At 31.5% G+C, this 13,988-nt stretch overlaps 1 protein-coding gene across 1 annotated transcript in view; it reads right to left on the bottom strand.

The window, feature by feature from the left end:
* Nucleotides 1-1,855: 1,855 nt before the first annotated feature.
* LOC132740854 (ras-related protein Rab-34-like) overlaps nt 1,856-13,988 on the bottom strand; it is a 20,470-nt gene continuing 8,337 nt past the window's right edge. The window contains exons 3-10 of the mRNA XM_060728895.1: nt 12,660-12,751; nt 12,001-12,066; nt 11,356-11,457; nt 10,266-10,330; nt 9,482-9,609; nt 8,546-8,636; nt 7,346-7,456; nt 1,856-7,061 (exon numbers count right to left, since the gene is read on the bottom strand). Coding sequence (XP_060584878.1) covers nt 6,985-7,061; nt 7,346-7,456; nt 8,546-8,636; nt 9,482-9,609; nt 10,266-10,330; nt 11,356-11,457; nt 12,001-12,066; nt 12,660-12,751 — 732 coding nt within the window. The 3' untranslated portion in view covers nt 1,856-6,984. The remainder of the gene's footprint in view (nt 7,062-7,345; nt 7,457-8,545; nt 8,637-9,481; nt 9,610-10,265; nt 10,331-11,355; nt 11,458-12,000; nt 12,067-12,659; nt 12,752-13,988) is intronic.

Raw genomic sequence — 13,988 nt, 5'->3', positions numbered from 1 at the left:
ATACAATATCATATATACATATCAGTTTTTTCTAAAAGAATAATTCACAATAAATTATACGTCTTTATAGCAACATATCCCTGCAATTACCAAAACTTTAATTTTCCAAATCGAGTTGCTCTGCAAAGGTTGAAGTGTATTAGTAAAAGTATTAAAGCATTGATATTACTTGTGCAATTTTTACCAGTTTAACTATACAATCTAGTTTATAAAACATTTAAAATTATATATACCTGGCAACAGGCCTTCAAATTTTTAATCATATTATAATTTCAATGACATTCTAACTTTTACAAGGACCAAAGTCACTAGACAGTACTCATTTCTTTTGTGTATATGTCATCTTTAAAAGTAAACTTCTGTATATTTCATTGAAAGCTTGGTATATAGTTTATCCATTAAGCTATCTACATGTAATAATCTGAACAACATACCCTTAATTTTGTTGGGAACAAAAACTGAACCCATATAGAAACCAACAACCTTCATTGTAAAAACATTGTAAAACTAACTTCGTCCTAGCCACAACACAAACTTTAAATAAATAATATATATTATAAACTGAAACATTTGGTAGGTGATAAAATTTTAAGTTTTGCTTATTTCATAAACAGAAATGTAATAAAATTTTAACATGGGTTTATTTCATATACAAAAATTCAATTACCCTCGAGACATATTTGAATGTGACATTTTAAGTTAAGTTTCTGTAGAATAAAATATGTAGGAAAGACACAACAATGATATCCACATAGATAACTGCCTTATATAACAATAGCAAACTTTATTATTTTGTAAAAAAAAGGCACCAAATAAAATCATTGATATGCAACATTATGATTTGTTAAGTATGAGGAATGTATTCAGTTTTACTGACATGTTAATCTAAAATGGATATTTCACGATACTATAGTCTAACTTTGAGTTTCTACAATGAATGCAAATTACAGACCAACCCTGGTAAATAACCACCAATGAATTTGTCCGGTCATTGTTTTGAAAATGTAAATTATGTGGGATTTGTAGTCAGTCATTTGCAGAGAAATTGGTAATTACTAGCTACTTGTCCAGGAAAGCTGATTAGGTGGATTTATCACCAAAATATGACCACATCATGCTTTATAATTGACATAAAATCCAGAAAAATCACTTTTTTTTTAAAAAACATGCAACAAAATGCGAAGTTTTATGTTCCCACTTATAGACAATAAGAAAATAGAAAACTCTTAACCCATTGCTTCATGAGCATTTTGTGAAAAATGGCTGTTTTCATTGAAAAGTCTCCCGTTACAAGTTCAAATTGCTATAATACTATAAAAACTGCTTCAACACTAATCAAACTTGGCACAAATGTTGACTGGACCATTGTCCTTGCAACAACATGCTCAGGCTTAAATTTTCTGTTACCATGGCAACGAGGGGACATCTCAAAATTGCCAAAAATCACTATTTTGCGTTGATTTTTTCCATCAAAATTGATTTCAAAGTGCTGCAACTTCTCAATGGATTGAGATAGAGTCAAATGCTTTTCAGCGTTGGTTACACGTTACCTTATGATCAATCTGGGGTCATTTACAGCCTCTCACAAGTCCAAAATTTTCTTGGCGATGAGGGGGACTCCGCCCCCCTTCAAACCCCCCAAAACAGAAGGGGGCACATCCCCCTTCTGGCAACCCCCTACCTATTGGTTGGGGGGCCGCGCCGAAAAAAAGGTCACTTTTTTAACAACATTTCTCAAACTAAAACAAGTGTTTGGGGCCTAAATAAGGCATTTTTTCATCATTTGAGACAACAAAAAAGGGGGGGGGGGTGAAAAAGGCGTTAAAAGGCGTGTATATGAAGTAATGGGTTAAATGACAAAGAAAACTTCATATTAATCTGAAAGTGGCTATAAAGTCATGTTTAACTGTATCTAAGATGTTGCATAAAAATGAGTATTTTGAACATGATTCCATTAGTAGATACAAAGTTAATTAATTAATAATTAAAATGATTAACTTTGTAACACTCTTTAAGAAATGTTGAAAACAATTTAATAACAAGAGCTGTCACAGGAGACAGCGAAGCTCGACTAATAAAATACTGGACGCAGTAAGGAGGACAAAACTATGAAAGAAAAATCAATTATGTATAATTATGTATTAAGTTATAGTAAAAAAATAACATTTGTTAACATTAATTCCAAGGTCAAGGGGAATAATTCTAGAAATAGTCATGCTAGAGTTATGGACCTTGTCACACAACATTTGTGTAATGATAAGAAATATATATTTGAAGTTTGAAGTAGATACCTTAAAAAGTAAAGAAGTTATTATATTTCTTAAAGAAAATCCTAAGTTCAAAGAGAGATAAATCTGTAAATATTGCTTCAAGAGTTATGAACATTGTCACATAAAATGTAATTGATGATAAGGAATAAGTATTTGAAGTGTGAAGTAGATACCTTTAAAAATAAAAATGTTATAATAAAAAATAACATTTTTCTAGTAAAAAAATCTAAGTTAATGGGGAGATAATTATTGCAATATTGGTGCTAGAGTTATGAACCTTGTCACATAAGATGTGGATGATGATAACGTAAATATATTTGAAGTATGAAGTTGATCCCTTTAGAAATAAATAAGTAACAGTAAAAAATAATATTTTTTATGGAAAATTCTAAGTTCAAAGGGAGATAAATCTGAAAATATTGGTGCTAGAGTTATGAACCTTGTCACATAAGATGGGGATGATGATAACGTAAATATATTTGAAGTATGAGGTTGATCCCTTAAGAAATAAAGTAACAGTAAAAAATTGTATTTTTTAAGGAAAATTCTAAGTTCAAGGGGAGATAAATCTGAAAATATTGGTGCTAGAGTTATGAACCTTGTCACATAAGATGTGGTTGATGATAAGGAACATATATTTGAAGTTTGAAGTGTTGATAACTTAAGAAATGACAAAGTTATAGTGAAAAATATTTTACTGCACCAAAACTTTAATCTAAAATCTGGACGCGGACGCCGGGGCGAGTAGGACAGCTCTCCATATACTCCGTATAGTCGAGCTAAAAAATATTCTTCTAATATGATATAACTATTCATAACAATTTAGAGAAGGAATATGTCAATGTTAAAGTGAATTGGTCTATTATGGAAGATTTGTAATACAATAAAACACTATGTTGACACTATTTAGTATCATACAAAACAGGAAACCATGAAAAAGTATGCATACAAATGTATATGATGTTAGTAAGTTTGTGATACATGATCTGATATTACATATCTTTATATACAGCAGATAAATTGTTCTAGAACAAAATATTATTTTTCATCATATAAATGTTAATACTATATCACTTAAAACTCTTATCAACATTTCTTTTTCAAGATTTTTAAGAATATCCAAATGATATATTTCTATTATTTTTTATCAATATTTGAATTACTTATGGAAAATGTGCCCATTGTAGACCAATCCACTTTAACAAATAAGAAGAATAATCTAGTTGTAAAATTATAACTGCATTAATGCAAAAATTTCAACATTTAAGTTTGAATCATCTACTAATTATGATACCACAAAATCTAGGGTCCCTTCTTACAAAATACAAGTCACCAAACAAACTGAAAGTCTTAAACTTAATACAATGGACATAATATTGAATATCAATTAATCAACCACAATGATAAAATGAAATACATGGTAATAACATTTATACATGTAAAAACAATAAAGAGAAAAACATTATGTCTACTGCATTGTGACAACATTCAATCAATAAAAATCACACGATAATATCACATGTTCTAAATAAAATATACACAGATCGTAACTGAAAATAGAGAAAAACTTTTTTTCTGAACACAGTATCTAAAAATGTTTCATAAACATTTTTCTATTGTTTCTATCCTACAAAACAAATCTAGCATTTTTTTTTATTTTCTTTTCAAAATATAACATTAGCATAAAACATAAAGCAATTTACAAGGCACAAAATAACATTAAATCGGAGAGTTACATGAATTTGAACCACACTCTGAATGTTAATTTACCTGACATTGTTTTACTACTCAAAACAATTAAAGTACCACAATACACACATAAAATTCTCCGTGAAAGAACATCAAGGGCTGTAACTGTGTGGGTAAAAAACACCTTCAGAATTTAAAATGTATTTTGTATTGACAAATGTGACTAAGAAAGCAGGATACCTTACTTCATCAGCTTTTTTGATACGCATGTCACTTAACATTATCTCCCATGAATATTCAAGTTCATAGGTACTTTATTATCTCCCTTGAATTCTTATTTTGTGCTATGTTGCTTCCCTTGAATACTTGGAAAGGCAAGTAATGAAAAAGGTCAATGAAAAAATAACATAAAACAGCTTATTTTTATACACAGTCCAATTGTTCACCATATGTTATAGCATTCGGCTAGTTATTTTCTGACAGACATTAAACTGAATGTGTTGTTAAATACTATTTATTGAAATAACAAGACATGATCTAAAATCATATACTGTGAAATTATTTATATTCGTGGTCATGAAATTTCGTGGTTTTATCAAAACGGGCATTTTTGTGGGTTCTTAAATTCGTGGATTTTCATTTTCTTGTTAAAAAAAGTAATGCAATTTAATCACCGCGCTGTTTTACTTACAGCATGTATATAACACAGCTCTTATCAATAAATTTAATCCTTGCCTCTGGGCGTAACACAGTTACTGCCCATAATTGACTGCAATTGACACGTTTGTGTGACATGATATGCAGCTGCATTGGTCACATTGCCCCTATAATTTGCCGATGTAAACATCTCATAAATAATACGCCACTTGCCACTTTTTAACCAGCGTGTAAAAAGTCTACACCCTGAATCGGCCAAAAACTACACCCAATGTCACATCGACCATGTAAATTTATATGCATATATATATACAGTAAATATATATATACAGTAAATTAAATATGAGTAAGTGGCTCAATAGTTATGTGTGCATCTAGTAAAAAGACGGCGGATTTTTGATATTTTCGGAATAGCAGTCGTACAAATACATATTGAAATTCAATTTAAATGGATCATTTATTTACACTTGTCTTGTTAAAATTCGACAAAAGAATTTTCAATTCATCTTTTTAGCGATCAGTAATTTTTCTATTGTTTTGTTTACTTTAATTACGACATTAATATTAAAGTCAATTATATAACAATTAATAGGTGTAAACTGAGAACTTTTATCGGCGCTAATTAATGCACTGGGTTCCCATAGTTACTCCATTATGGCACGTATTTTGGCTAGCACAATCAAGTAGCCTACAACAATCAAGTAGTCCCCCTGTTGTTTATATGCGACGGACTTTTTTGATAGCAAACTGAAGATATACAATCGACTTTTCTTTCAAGTTTCTTAAATATTGCAAAACTAAACTATTAATTGATTAAATATGTCACTAACCTGATTATTTGTATACATTCATACCACAATAATCGGCCGGAAAAGCGCCAACACATGTTGTAATATACAGAACAGAGACATTGTAAGAAGTATTTGTTGGGATAAAATTTCGTCGGGTCTTAAATTCGTGGATTGACTTATCCACGAAAACCACAAAAATTCGGCCCAAAGAATAATAATGATTTCACAGTATATCATTATAACGCAGTTTCAATGATGAAAATCTGAACAAAAATCTACTTAAAAAATGAACAAAAGGAATGTCTGAAAAAAATGACATTATCATTAAAATAAAACATGGAAATTGCATTTTGATTTTAGAAAAAATGGTTTAATTCTTTCAAAGTTTATAAAAAAACTTCCAATAAAACACTCAAAAAAGCCTGCTGTAGGAATGTTATGAACAGTTTCTAATAAAAGGCTCATGTACACAAGAACAGAATTACAGTTTCCAGGGTACACTACTATAATACCCAGCTACGTATACATGTACCCAATCAACAAAAAAGTCATGTACCCAATCAACAAAAAAGTCATTGGCATGAAACTTTCATAAAGCACTTTAGGCTTACACATTAAAAACCTAGCAGACAATTTTAGATGATTAACATTCTCTCTACAAAATAATATGAATCTTATGATGGTTTCCAGAAAAGACTGGTATATCCAGCTCAGAACAGATCTTTGCTAAAGTTACAAAGTCACCGCACAACCATATAATACCTACATTGTACATGTATATTTCATATAAACTGGCAGTAAATGTTTGATTTTCCCCTTGAATATGCTAATAAATTACAGTTCAATGAGAGTTAACATCATGTTTCACACTAATTAAATATCTTCAGAATTATTTAAGAAATTGTACACACTATTTAGGGTCTCCTTGCATTATAAGACTGACCACTTAGCCATTAAACATACCATAGGCTAAGGTCACATTGACTGGGGAGGTCTCTTTTGAAATCTTATCAGTGTTTCAATGATTTTCAAAATATCAGTCATAGCATAGTTACTCCCCTTTATCACCATAGATCATAAAATTCAGAAAAAAAATCAGAATACATTAAATAATTAATACAAATTCAAGAAACAAAATCAAAACAACTGCACTGAACGAAACAATTAATCTTACACAACTGTCGGCAACAATTAATCTTACACAACAGTCGGCAACAACTTCAATTTTGACTTTTATGTGACAAAAAACATCTCTGCCAGAATAAAAAGAAAATTCTGGTAATGTAAAGTATAATTTTCAGTAAAAAATTTTTTGTAAAATAGTTAAGCATGCCACATCATACATGTATAATCATAAGGAAATGTCATAAATCAAATTTGCTTCTTTTCCAGGCAGACAAAACATGTTAGTAATGCATCTTATACATGTATATATTTATTAAAGGTGCACTTTGGGAATAGTTTAAGAATAGCAAAAACATAACATTTGAAGTAAAACAAAATGTTTCACATATATAATTTTTATGACACAACATCACAGAGAGTAGTCAAACAATCAAATCCTGACACCCCACCCACTAGGTTTTACAGCAATTGTTTAATTTGACCTTCTTCTTCCGGGATTCATATATATCAGCTCTGTCTCGTTCCACTTCTGAAAACAGAAATAATTTCATCTCAAAACTTGTTTACAGATGGAAACCTCTCATCTCTCATAATGTTCTTCACAGATATAAAACATGTACTTAATCAGGATTACTAATGGATGAGTACTGAAATCTGTACTCCTACCATTCCTTTTATTATTAATCAAAAGGAGAAACTAAGATACTGGCCTTTAAATACAGGCTTTCTATAAATGATCTTTATCAGGAGGTGATCTTTAACAGAGGTTTGAGTATGTATTTAGCTATGTTATAATAAAAGCAGTATATTTACTTATTGTTCCGATTTTCTGTTGCGGTGTCCCTGAGGTCTCCACTTCTCTGAGCACGGCTGCATCAAATGTGAGCGACACACAACGGAATGAAAAAGACTGTATATTTTCACCTACAAATAAAATAATATTTGTATTACATAATTATATTATATCATTGTATAATAACATTGTTAGAGTCTGAAAAATACACATTATTCTATATTAGGCCTACTTATTATAGTGTTTGACACAGTATGACCGGTAATCTGAAAATGTGGCCGTTAAACCCAAACAACAACACATAATTGTTGTGTAAATTTTCACAACTTTAACTCATAGTGATGTCTGTTGTTTGGTTTAATAATTATCCTGATGAAGGCATAACCACAAATCATAAATGAGCAGAAAGATATTTAAAATTTAATACATGTATATTAATAGTGAAACATAAACGCAAACATTCGTAGCAATGAAATAAATGCAAATCAAGTTGGTCACTATTCATCAGTAATAATATTAAGCACAGTCATGTTTATAATAAGCACTCATGACAATTCATTACTATAGAAGCACAATAACTCATTTATTTCAACAACAATGTGTCTAAGACCTTGTGAATTATCGAATCACAAACGAAAATGAAAGTAGCAGATATTGTGAAACGGAAGTACATATGAATTTAGTTATCTAACTGCTAAAACCAATTAAGTCCTCATTCCGATTAAAGTCACTTTTACTATATATTAATAATACATGATGACCGGCAATTAAAATTACTATGAAACGTGTGAATCAGAGTGACAACATCTCACCTAGATGTTGCCGACCTTTGATCAGTCGGCTGTTTTCACACTTCGACTTATTGAGATGAAAATATGTTGGACTTCAATTGGCAGCTCAAAAACTCCTTTCAACTAAACAGAAGTCTCAGTAAGTCAAAATTTGACATAAGAGGAGTTTAAATACAAGGATAAAGAAGGAAATTCGACGGGACTAGATATTCTTCCACTAACGCTGAATTTTGAGTAAGGCGATTTTGACTTATTGAGAGTCAACTGTACCATCAATTATAATTTGAACATCATATTAGTAAAGGAAGTTGGATTTGGGGATAGATGTCCATATATGTTGGAGAATATTTAACAATATTGTTCAATTTTGAAACAGATTATAGGTATAGAGGCTAACATTTAGAGAGTTTATGAGAAGTACATGTATACCTGTTTTGGCAGACACAGACCAGTATTCAGCACCAAGACTTAAAGCAATCTCCTTTGCCCTCTCTTCTACAGCTCTACATGATGCACTCGACTAAACGTAAAAATTTAGTATTTATTGTCATAATTTGTTTAATAAGCAACACAAAGTAGAATGAAACAACAACAAATAAATTGTCTTTGATATATACATGCCAAATATAAACACAATCAATGAAATCCATCAAGCATGTGGAAACCAGTAATTCTAAAGAATAGAGGGACAATAACAATACAATAATTTGATATTAATATGATAATACAACTTGTGTAAGCAAATCCCATTCCACAAACCTAAATTTCTACCAATGATGTTTCCAATTTCTAAACCCACTGAATAGTGACTAGATTTTGTTTAACTCTACATTGTTGAACATATTAAAATAACCAACTTTAAAACAAAGACAACTGACCCCAGAGAATACAAAAAAAAATGTTTAAATAAATTTCTGACATACTGATTTAAGTAAAATAATTGATGAAAAACATAAGCTGCATTAAAATATACACACTACACAAATTATATGTCTGCAGATTATAATGTTGAGGCAGACATGCCTTTTTCAAATAATGTTTTTTTGTTTGTTTTGGGTTTTACGTCACATCGACACAGTATAGGTCATATCGCGACGTTCCAGCTTTACTGGTGGAGGAAGACCTCAGGTGCCCTTCCGTGCATTATTTCAGGCACGAACGGGCACCTGAGTAGAACCACCGACGTTCCGTAAGCTAGCTAGATAGCTTCCTCACATGAAAGAATCCAAAGTCCCTGTCGGGATTCGAACCCACAGCGGTGAGGGGCAAGTGGTTTGAAGTCAACGACCTTAACCACTCGGCCACGGACGCCCCCCTTCAAATAATGTACAGAACACAATTATTATATATAAGAATGTGTCATACCACTAAATCTTTCTTTGTTCCCACCACAAATTTGACTGGGTCATCTGCCGCTGCAGTAGCATCTGCCATCCATCGTGATATACTCATTATTGACCTCTCATCTGATAGGTCAAACACCACTATAACAACTGTAATATATAGTGTTTAGGTCAAACACCACTATAACAACTGTAATATATAGTGTTTAGGTCAAACACCACTATAACAACTGTAATACATAGTGTTTAGGTAAAACAGTACTAAATAAACTGTAACATACAATACTCTCAAGTGAAATATCATAAATCAAATCAATCAAAAACGACTGTAATTCAGACATTGTTCCAATAAACACAGTCATAACATAATATTTTTCACTGCTTTATAAAAGTTTGATCAACAATATAATTATATCAGTGGTGTATAACTAGAATGAAAAGTTAGTAAAAAAAACTTATTTAACAAGAGCCCACAAAAACTCTTGCCCATCTATCAGTGAAAGGCAGCAATTTATTTTCTCATTTGAACAATTACATAGTACATCTGCACAACACTAATACTTTCTGTGCTAAATATATTAAATGGACTTATTCATTTTTCAAAATGGACAAAAACATTCATAATTGTTACAAAGATTTCAAAGCAAGAACAAACTGATTAGCAAACATGATCAAACCACACAGATATGCCAACTGATATTGGTCTGCACTGTTAGTTTCCACCAGCAGGCTAAATTTAAAAATCAGACATGATAAATTGATAATACTGTTTAAAATCTGTAAGAATAACACTCCATGAAACTCACCATGTGCACCTCTATAATATGAAGATGCTATACTTTTGAACCTTTCCTGACCAGCAGTGTCCCATCTGAAAATGTATATATCATATCACTAACTTGTCAAAAAATATTTAACTAACCCACACGTTCTAAATTGGAAAATTTTAACAAGGCACTCATAAAAAATGTGGGAAAGTTAAACAAACCAGTTTTGTTGATAGAAAAAATGCTTATACTCTGTATTTTTTCTATACTTAATGACATGTCCTGTAAATTTGGTTTGTTGTTTTTTTTCTGTTTTTTTATGATGGGCATATATTGGTGGCCCATCCACCTTACAAGCTTTCCTTGATAACTGACCAGTAATTATCATTATCTTCACAGGTGGCTGACCACTAATTCAACATGATTTCACATTCAGTGGTGATACACAATGAACATTTATTAACCTCAAATCAATGTCCAAAATTGTCACAGAGGAATTTCACTTGATCCAGCAACCCCGGATTTATTAACTTGATGTTCTCCCTGTGGAGCTATGCCAACAGACTTCTAGTAAATTCAAACTCTATAAAGATTTCTCAAGAATTATTTCTTTGGTCCTGAAAATGTATACAAGGAATAGTGCTTGAGAAACCTTCATATTTTAATCACTTAAACTGTTATGTCAATGAGGAGGTGAAACAAACTAATGAGCATATCACGAGGAATGCTTGAAGATAACAGGTGTTTAATGGTAGTGGTAGCATAGTGGTAAAGGCATCAAGTCTCTCAACACAGAGATTGTAAGTTTGAGCCCTTAAGGGGGTGGCAACCATATTTCCTCACAGGATATCAGATCTATTTTGTTTCAAGAAGTTGTTTCAAGAGTGGTTTTTATATGCTCCATACTTTCATTACAATAAATATATTTTAACTAACAGTTTTTTTCTTTATACAGATTTCCAATTACTGAAAACCCCTATTTACAAATACAATGTCAAAAATGATTTGACTGTTTTTCCTTAATGAAAAAAATTTCACTGCTAAAGAATCCCCAATTGTACTGACCCAGACTCAAATGCAGAAATATGATACTGACTTGGAATAAATAAGTTAAAAAAAACAAGCATACATTTGTAATGTGAAAGGAGTTGATAAGATGCTGAATTTCTCCACCTCAAAATCTACACCAATTGTTGCTTTATAGTCTTTATCAAATACATCATGGCAGAATCTGAAATATAGAAATAAAAGGCATGTTCTAATATTCTACCTATATGACTCAATATTAATGAGCTGCGTCATGTCAAAACCTACATAGTGTGTTTGCAACCAGCATGGATCCAGACCAGCCTGCACATCCGCACAGTCTGATCAGGATCCATGCTGTACGCTTACAAACCCTGTAACAAGTAGAGAAACTGGTAGCAAACAGCATGGATCCTGATCAGACTGCGCGGATGTGCAGGCTGGTCTGGATCCATGGTTTTGTCATGGCACAGCTCAATTTTCATTTCAAAACAGTCAGCAAAGCTGAATTTATATAATGGGCTTTCCATCTTTGAAGTTATACTTATATTGTAATGACTGAGATAAAAGGTTATAACATGTACTATCAATGTTTCAATTTAATGAAAACTCTGAACATTGACAAGATTAAGAAATCTATGTCTGTATTAATGAAATAACTGACACAACTTTTATTGCATCTGTTTGTTTCTTTACAGATATATACTTTGGGCTGAATGCCTTAATTTACAAATACACATTATATTACCTGTTGACTAGGCATGTTTTTCCTACAGCTACGTCTCCTACCAAAACTGCTTTACAAATCTTTAAACTAAAATGTAACAAAATATACATACCATATACAGTAACAGATATTACAACATAATAATCATTTATAAAGAGTTCAATAAATCTAATACATTACAAATTAAGCAATTTTACATAACAAATTTATAGAAAGAGTTTAAAACAAGCATTTTTTAGAAATCTTGCCAAAAAAAACAAAACAATTTAATCTGACCAGAAACAAAATATCAATTTACTTTTATTCAATTTATTTTTGCCAGACTGTTCAACTCACTACAGTCATGTTTAAATTAATGTTTGAAGAATTCTGATTAAAGAACTGGATTCTCTTTTTGGTCACAAACCCTAACCCTCCAACATAACTTTCCTTTTAGGAAAATTTAACAACAAAAAAATATTTATGAAAATAACAAAAATTTAACAAATAGCGGAATATGAACATCTGACTTGAGCTGGTGTAAATTCACTTGCATGTCCATTCTAAAGAATAATCAGGTTACAGACTGGCAAACAGCACATGAATATATTAATTATTTCAAAGCAAACAGAAGAGTATTATCTAGACAAAAAACAATCTCACTGTCATGATAAAAGAAACTTATTATAATCTTTACAAACCCAACAGTTCCTGTCCTATTTTCAGAACAGGCTGACTTCACTTTAGGATGAAAATTACATTTCTGGTACGGACTAGCTTGAGCATCATATGCCTGAAATATAGTTATTAACATAGTTTAGATAATGCTCTTTACTGCATTATTAAAACATGAGAAAATCTAAAAACTAACCTAGTATTAATAGATTAATTTGTTCAAAAAGTATGCAACAAGTAATTAAATCATGTAAATTTCTTTCATCTCCTTCAGATGTAATCATTAAATTATAATTATTTACTTAAAAAAACAACAACAAAAACATAAATTAAACAAGAGCACCGCTAGGCGGAGCATTATATGCCCGAAAGTGTTTTTTTTTTAGTAAGGATGAAGCATTTGTAAGACATGGGAATTACCTGTTCATCCTATAAAATTTTACAGCTGTAGGTTGATTAATACTTAAGTTATTAATAATGACCTTACCCTTTGACCTTGTGACCCCAAAATCAATAGGGGTTTTCTACCTTATATGGACAATCATCCTAAGAACTGTTTTTGGTTTTAAGGTAATTGTGACCTTGACCTTTGACCTAGTGACCCCAAAATCAATAGGGGTCTTTTGCCCAATATGGACAATCATCCTATGAAGTTTGAATATTGTGGGCCAAATGGAACTTAAGTTATGCTCCGGAAACTGTTTTCAGTTTTAAGGATATAGTGACCTTGACCTTTTGACCCCAAAATCAATAGGGGTCTTCTACCCAACAAGGACAATCATCCTATGAAGTTTGAACATTGTGGGTTTATTGGAACTTAAGTTATGCTCGGGAACTGTTTTCAGTATCAAAATAATAGTGACCTTGACCTTTGACCTTGTGACCCCAAAATCAATAGGGGTGTTCTACCCAATATGGACAATCATCCTATGAAGTTTGAACATTGTGGGTGGAATGGAACTGAAGTTATGCTCCGAAAACTGTTTTCAGTTTTTAGGTAATAGTGACCTTGACCTTTGACCTTTTGACCCCAAAATCAATAGGGGTCTTCTACCCAATATGGACAATCATCCTATGAAGTTTGAACATTGTGGGCCAATTGGAACTTCAATTATGCTCCGGAAACTGTTTTCAGTTTTAAGGTCATAGTGACCTTGACCTTTGACCTTTTGACCCCAAAATCAATAGGGGTCTTCTACCCAATATGGACAATCATCCTATGGAGTTTGAACATTGTGGGCCAATTGGAACTTCAATTATGCTCCTGAAACTGTTTTCAGTTTTAAGGTCATAGTGACCTTGACCTTTGACCTTTTGACCCCAAAATCAATAGGGGTCTTTTACCCAATATTGGC

The sequence above is a fragment of the Ruditapes philippinarum genome, unplaced genomic scaffold, assembly GCF_026571515.1.
Source record: "Ruditapes philippinarum isolate M1 unplaced genomic scaffold, ASM2657151v2 ctg393_1_1_1_1, whole genome shotgun sequence".
Taxonomy (NCBI): Eukaryota; Metazoa; Mollusca; class Bivalvia; order Venerida; family Veneridae; genus Ruditapes; species Ruditapes philippinarum.
The sequence above is the reverse complement of the archived record's forward strand: the minus strand, read 5'-3'. Positions and strand labels throughout refer to the sequence as shown.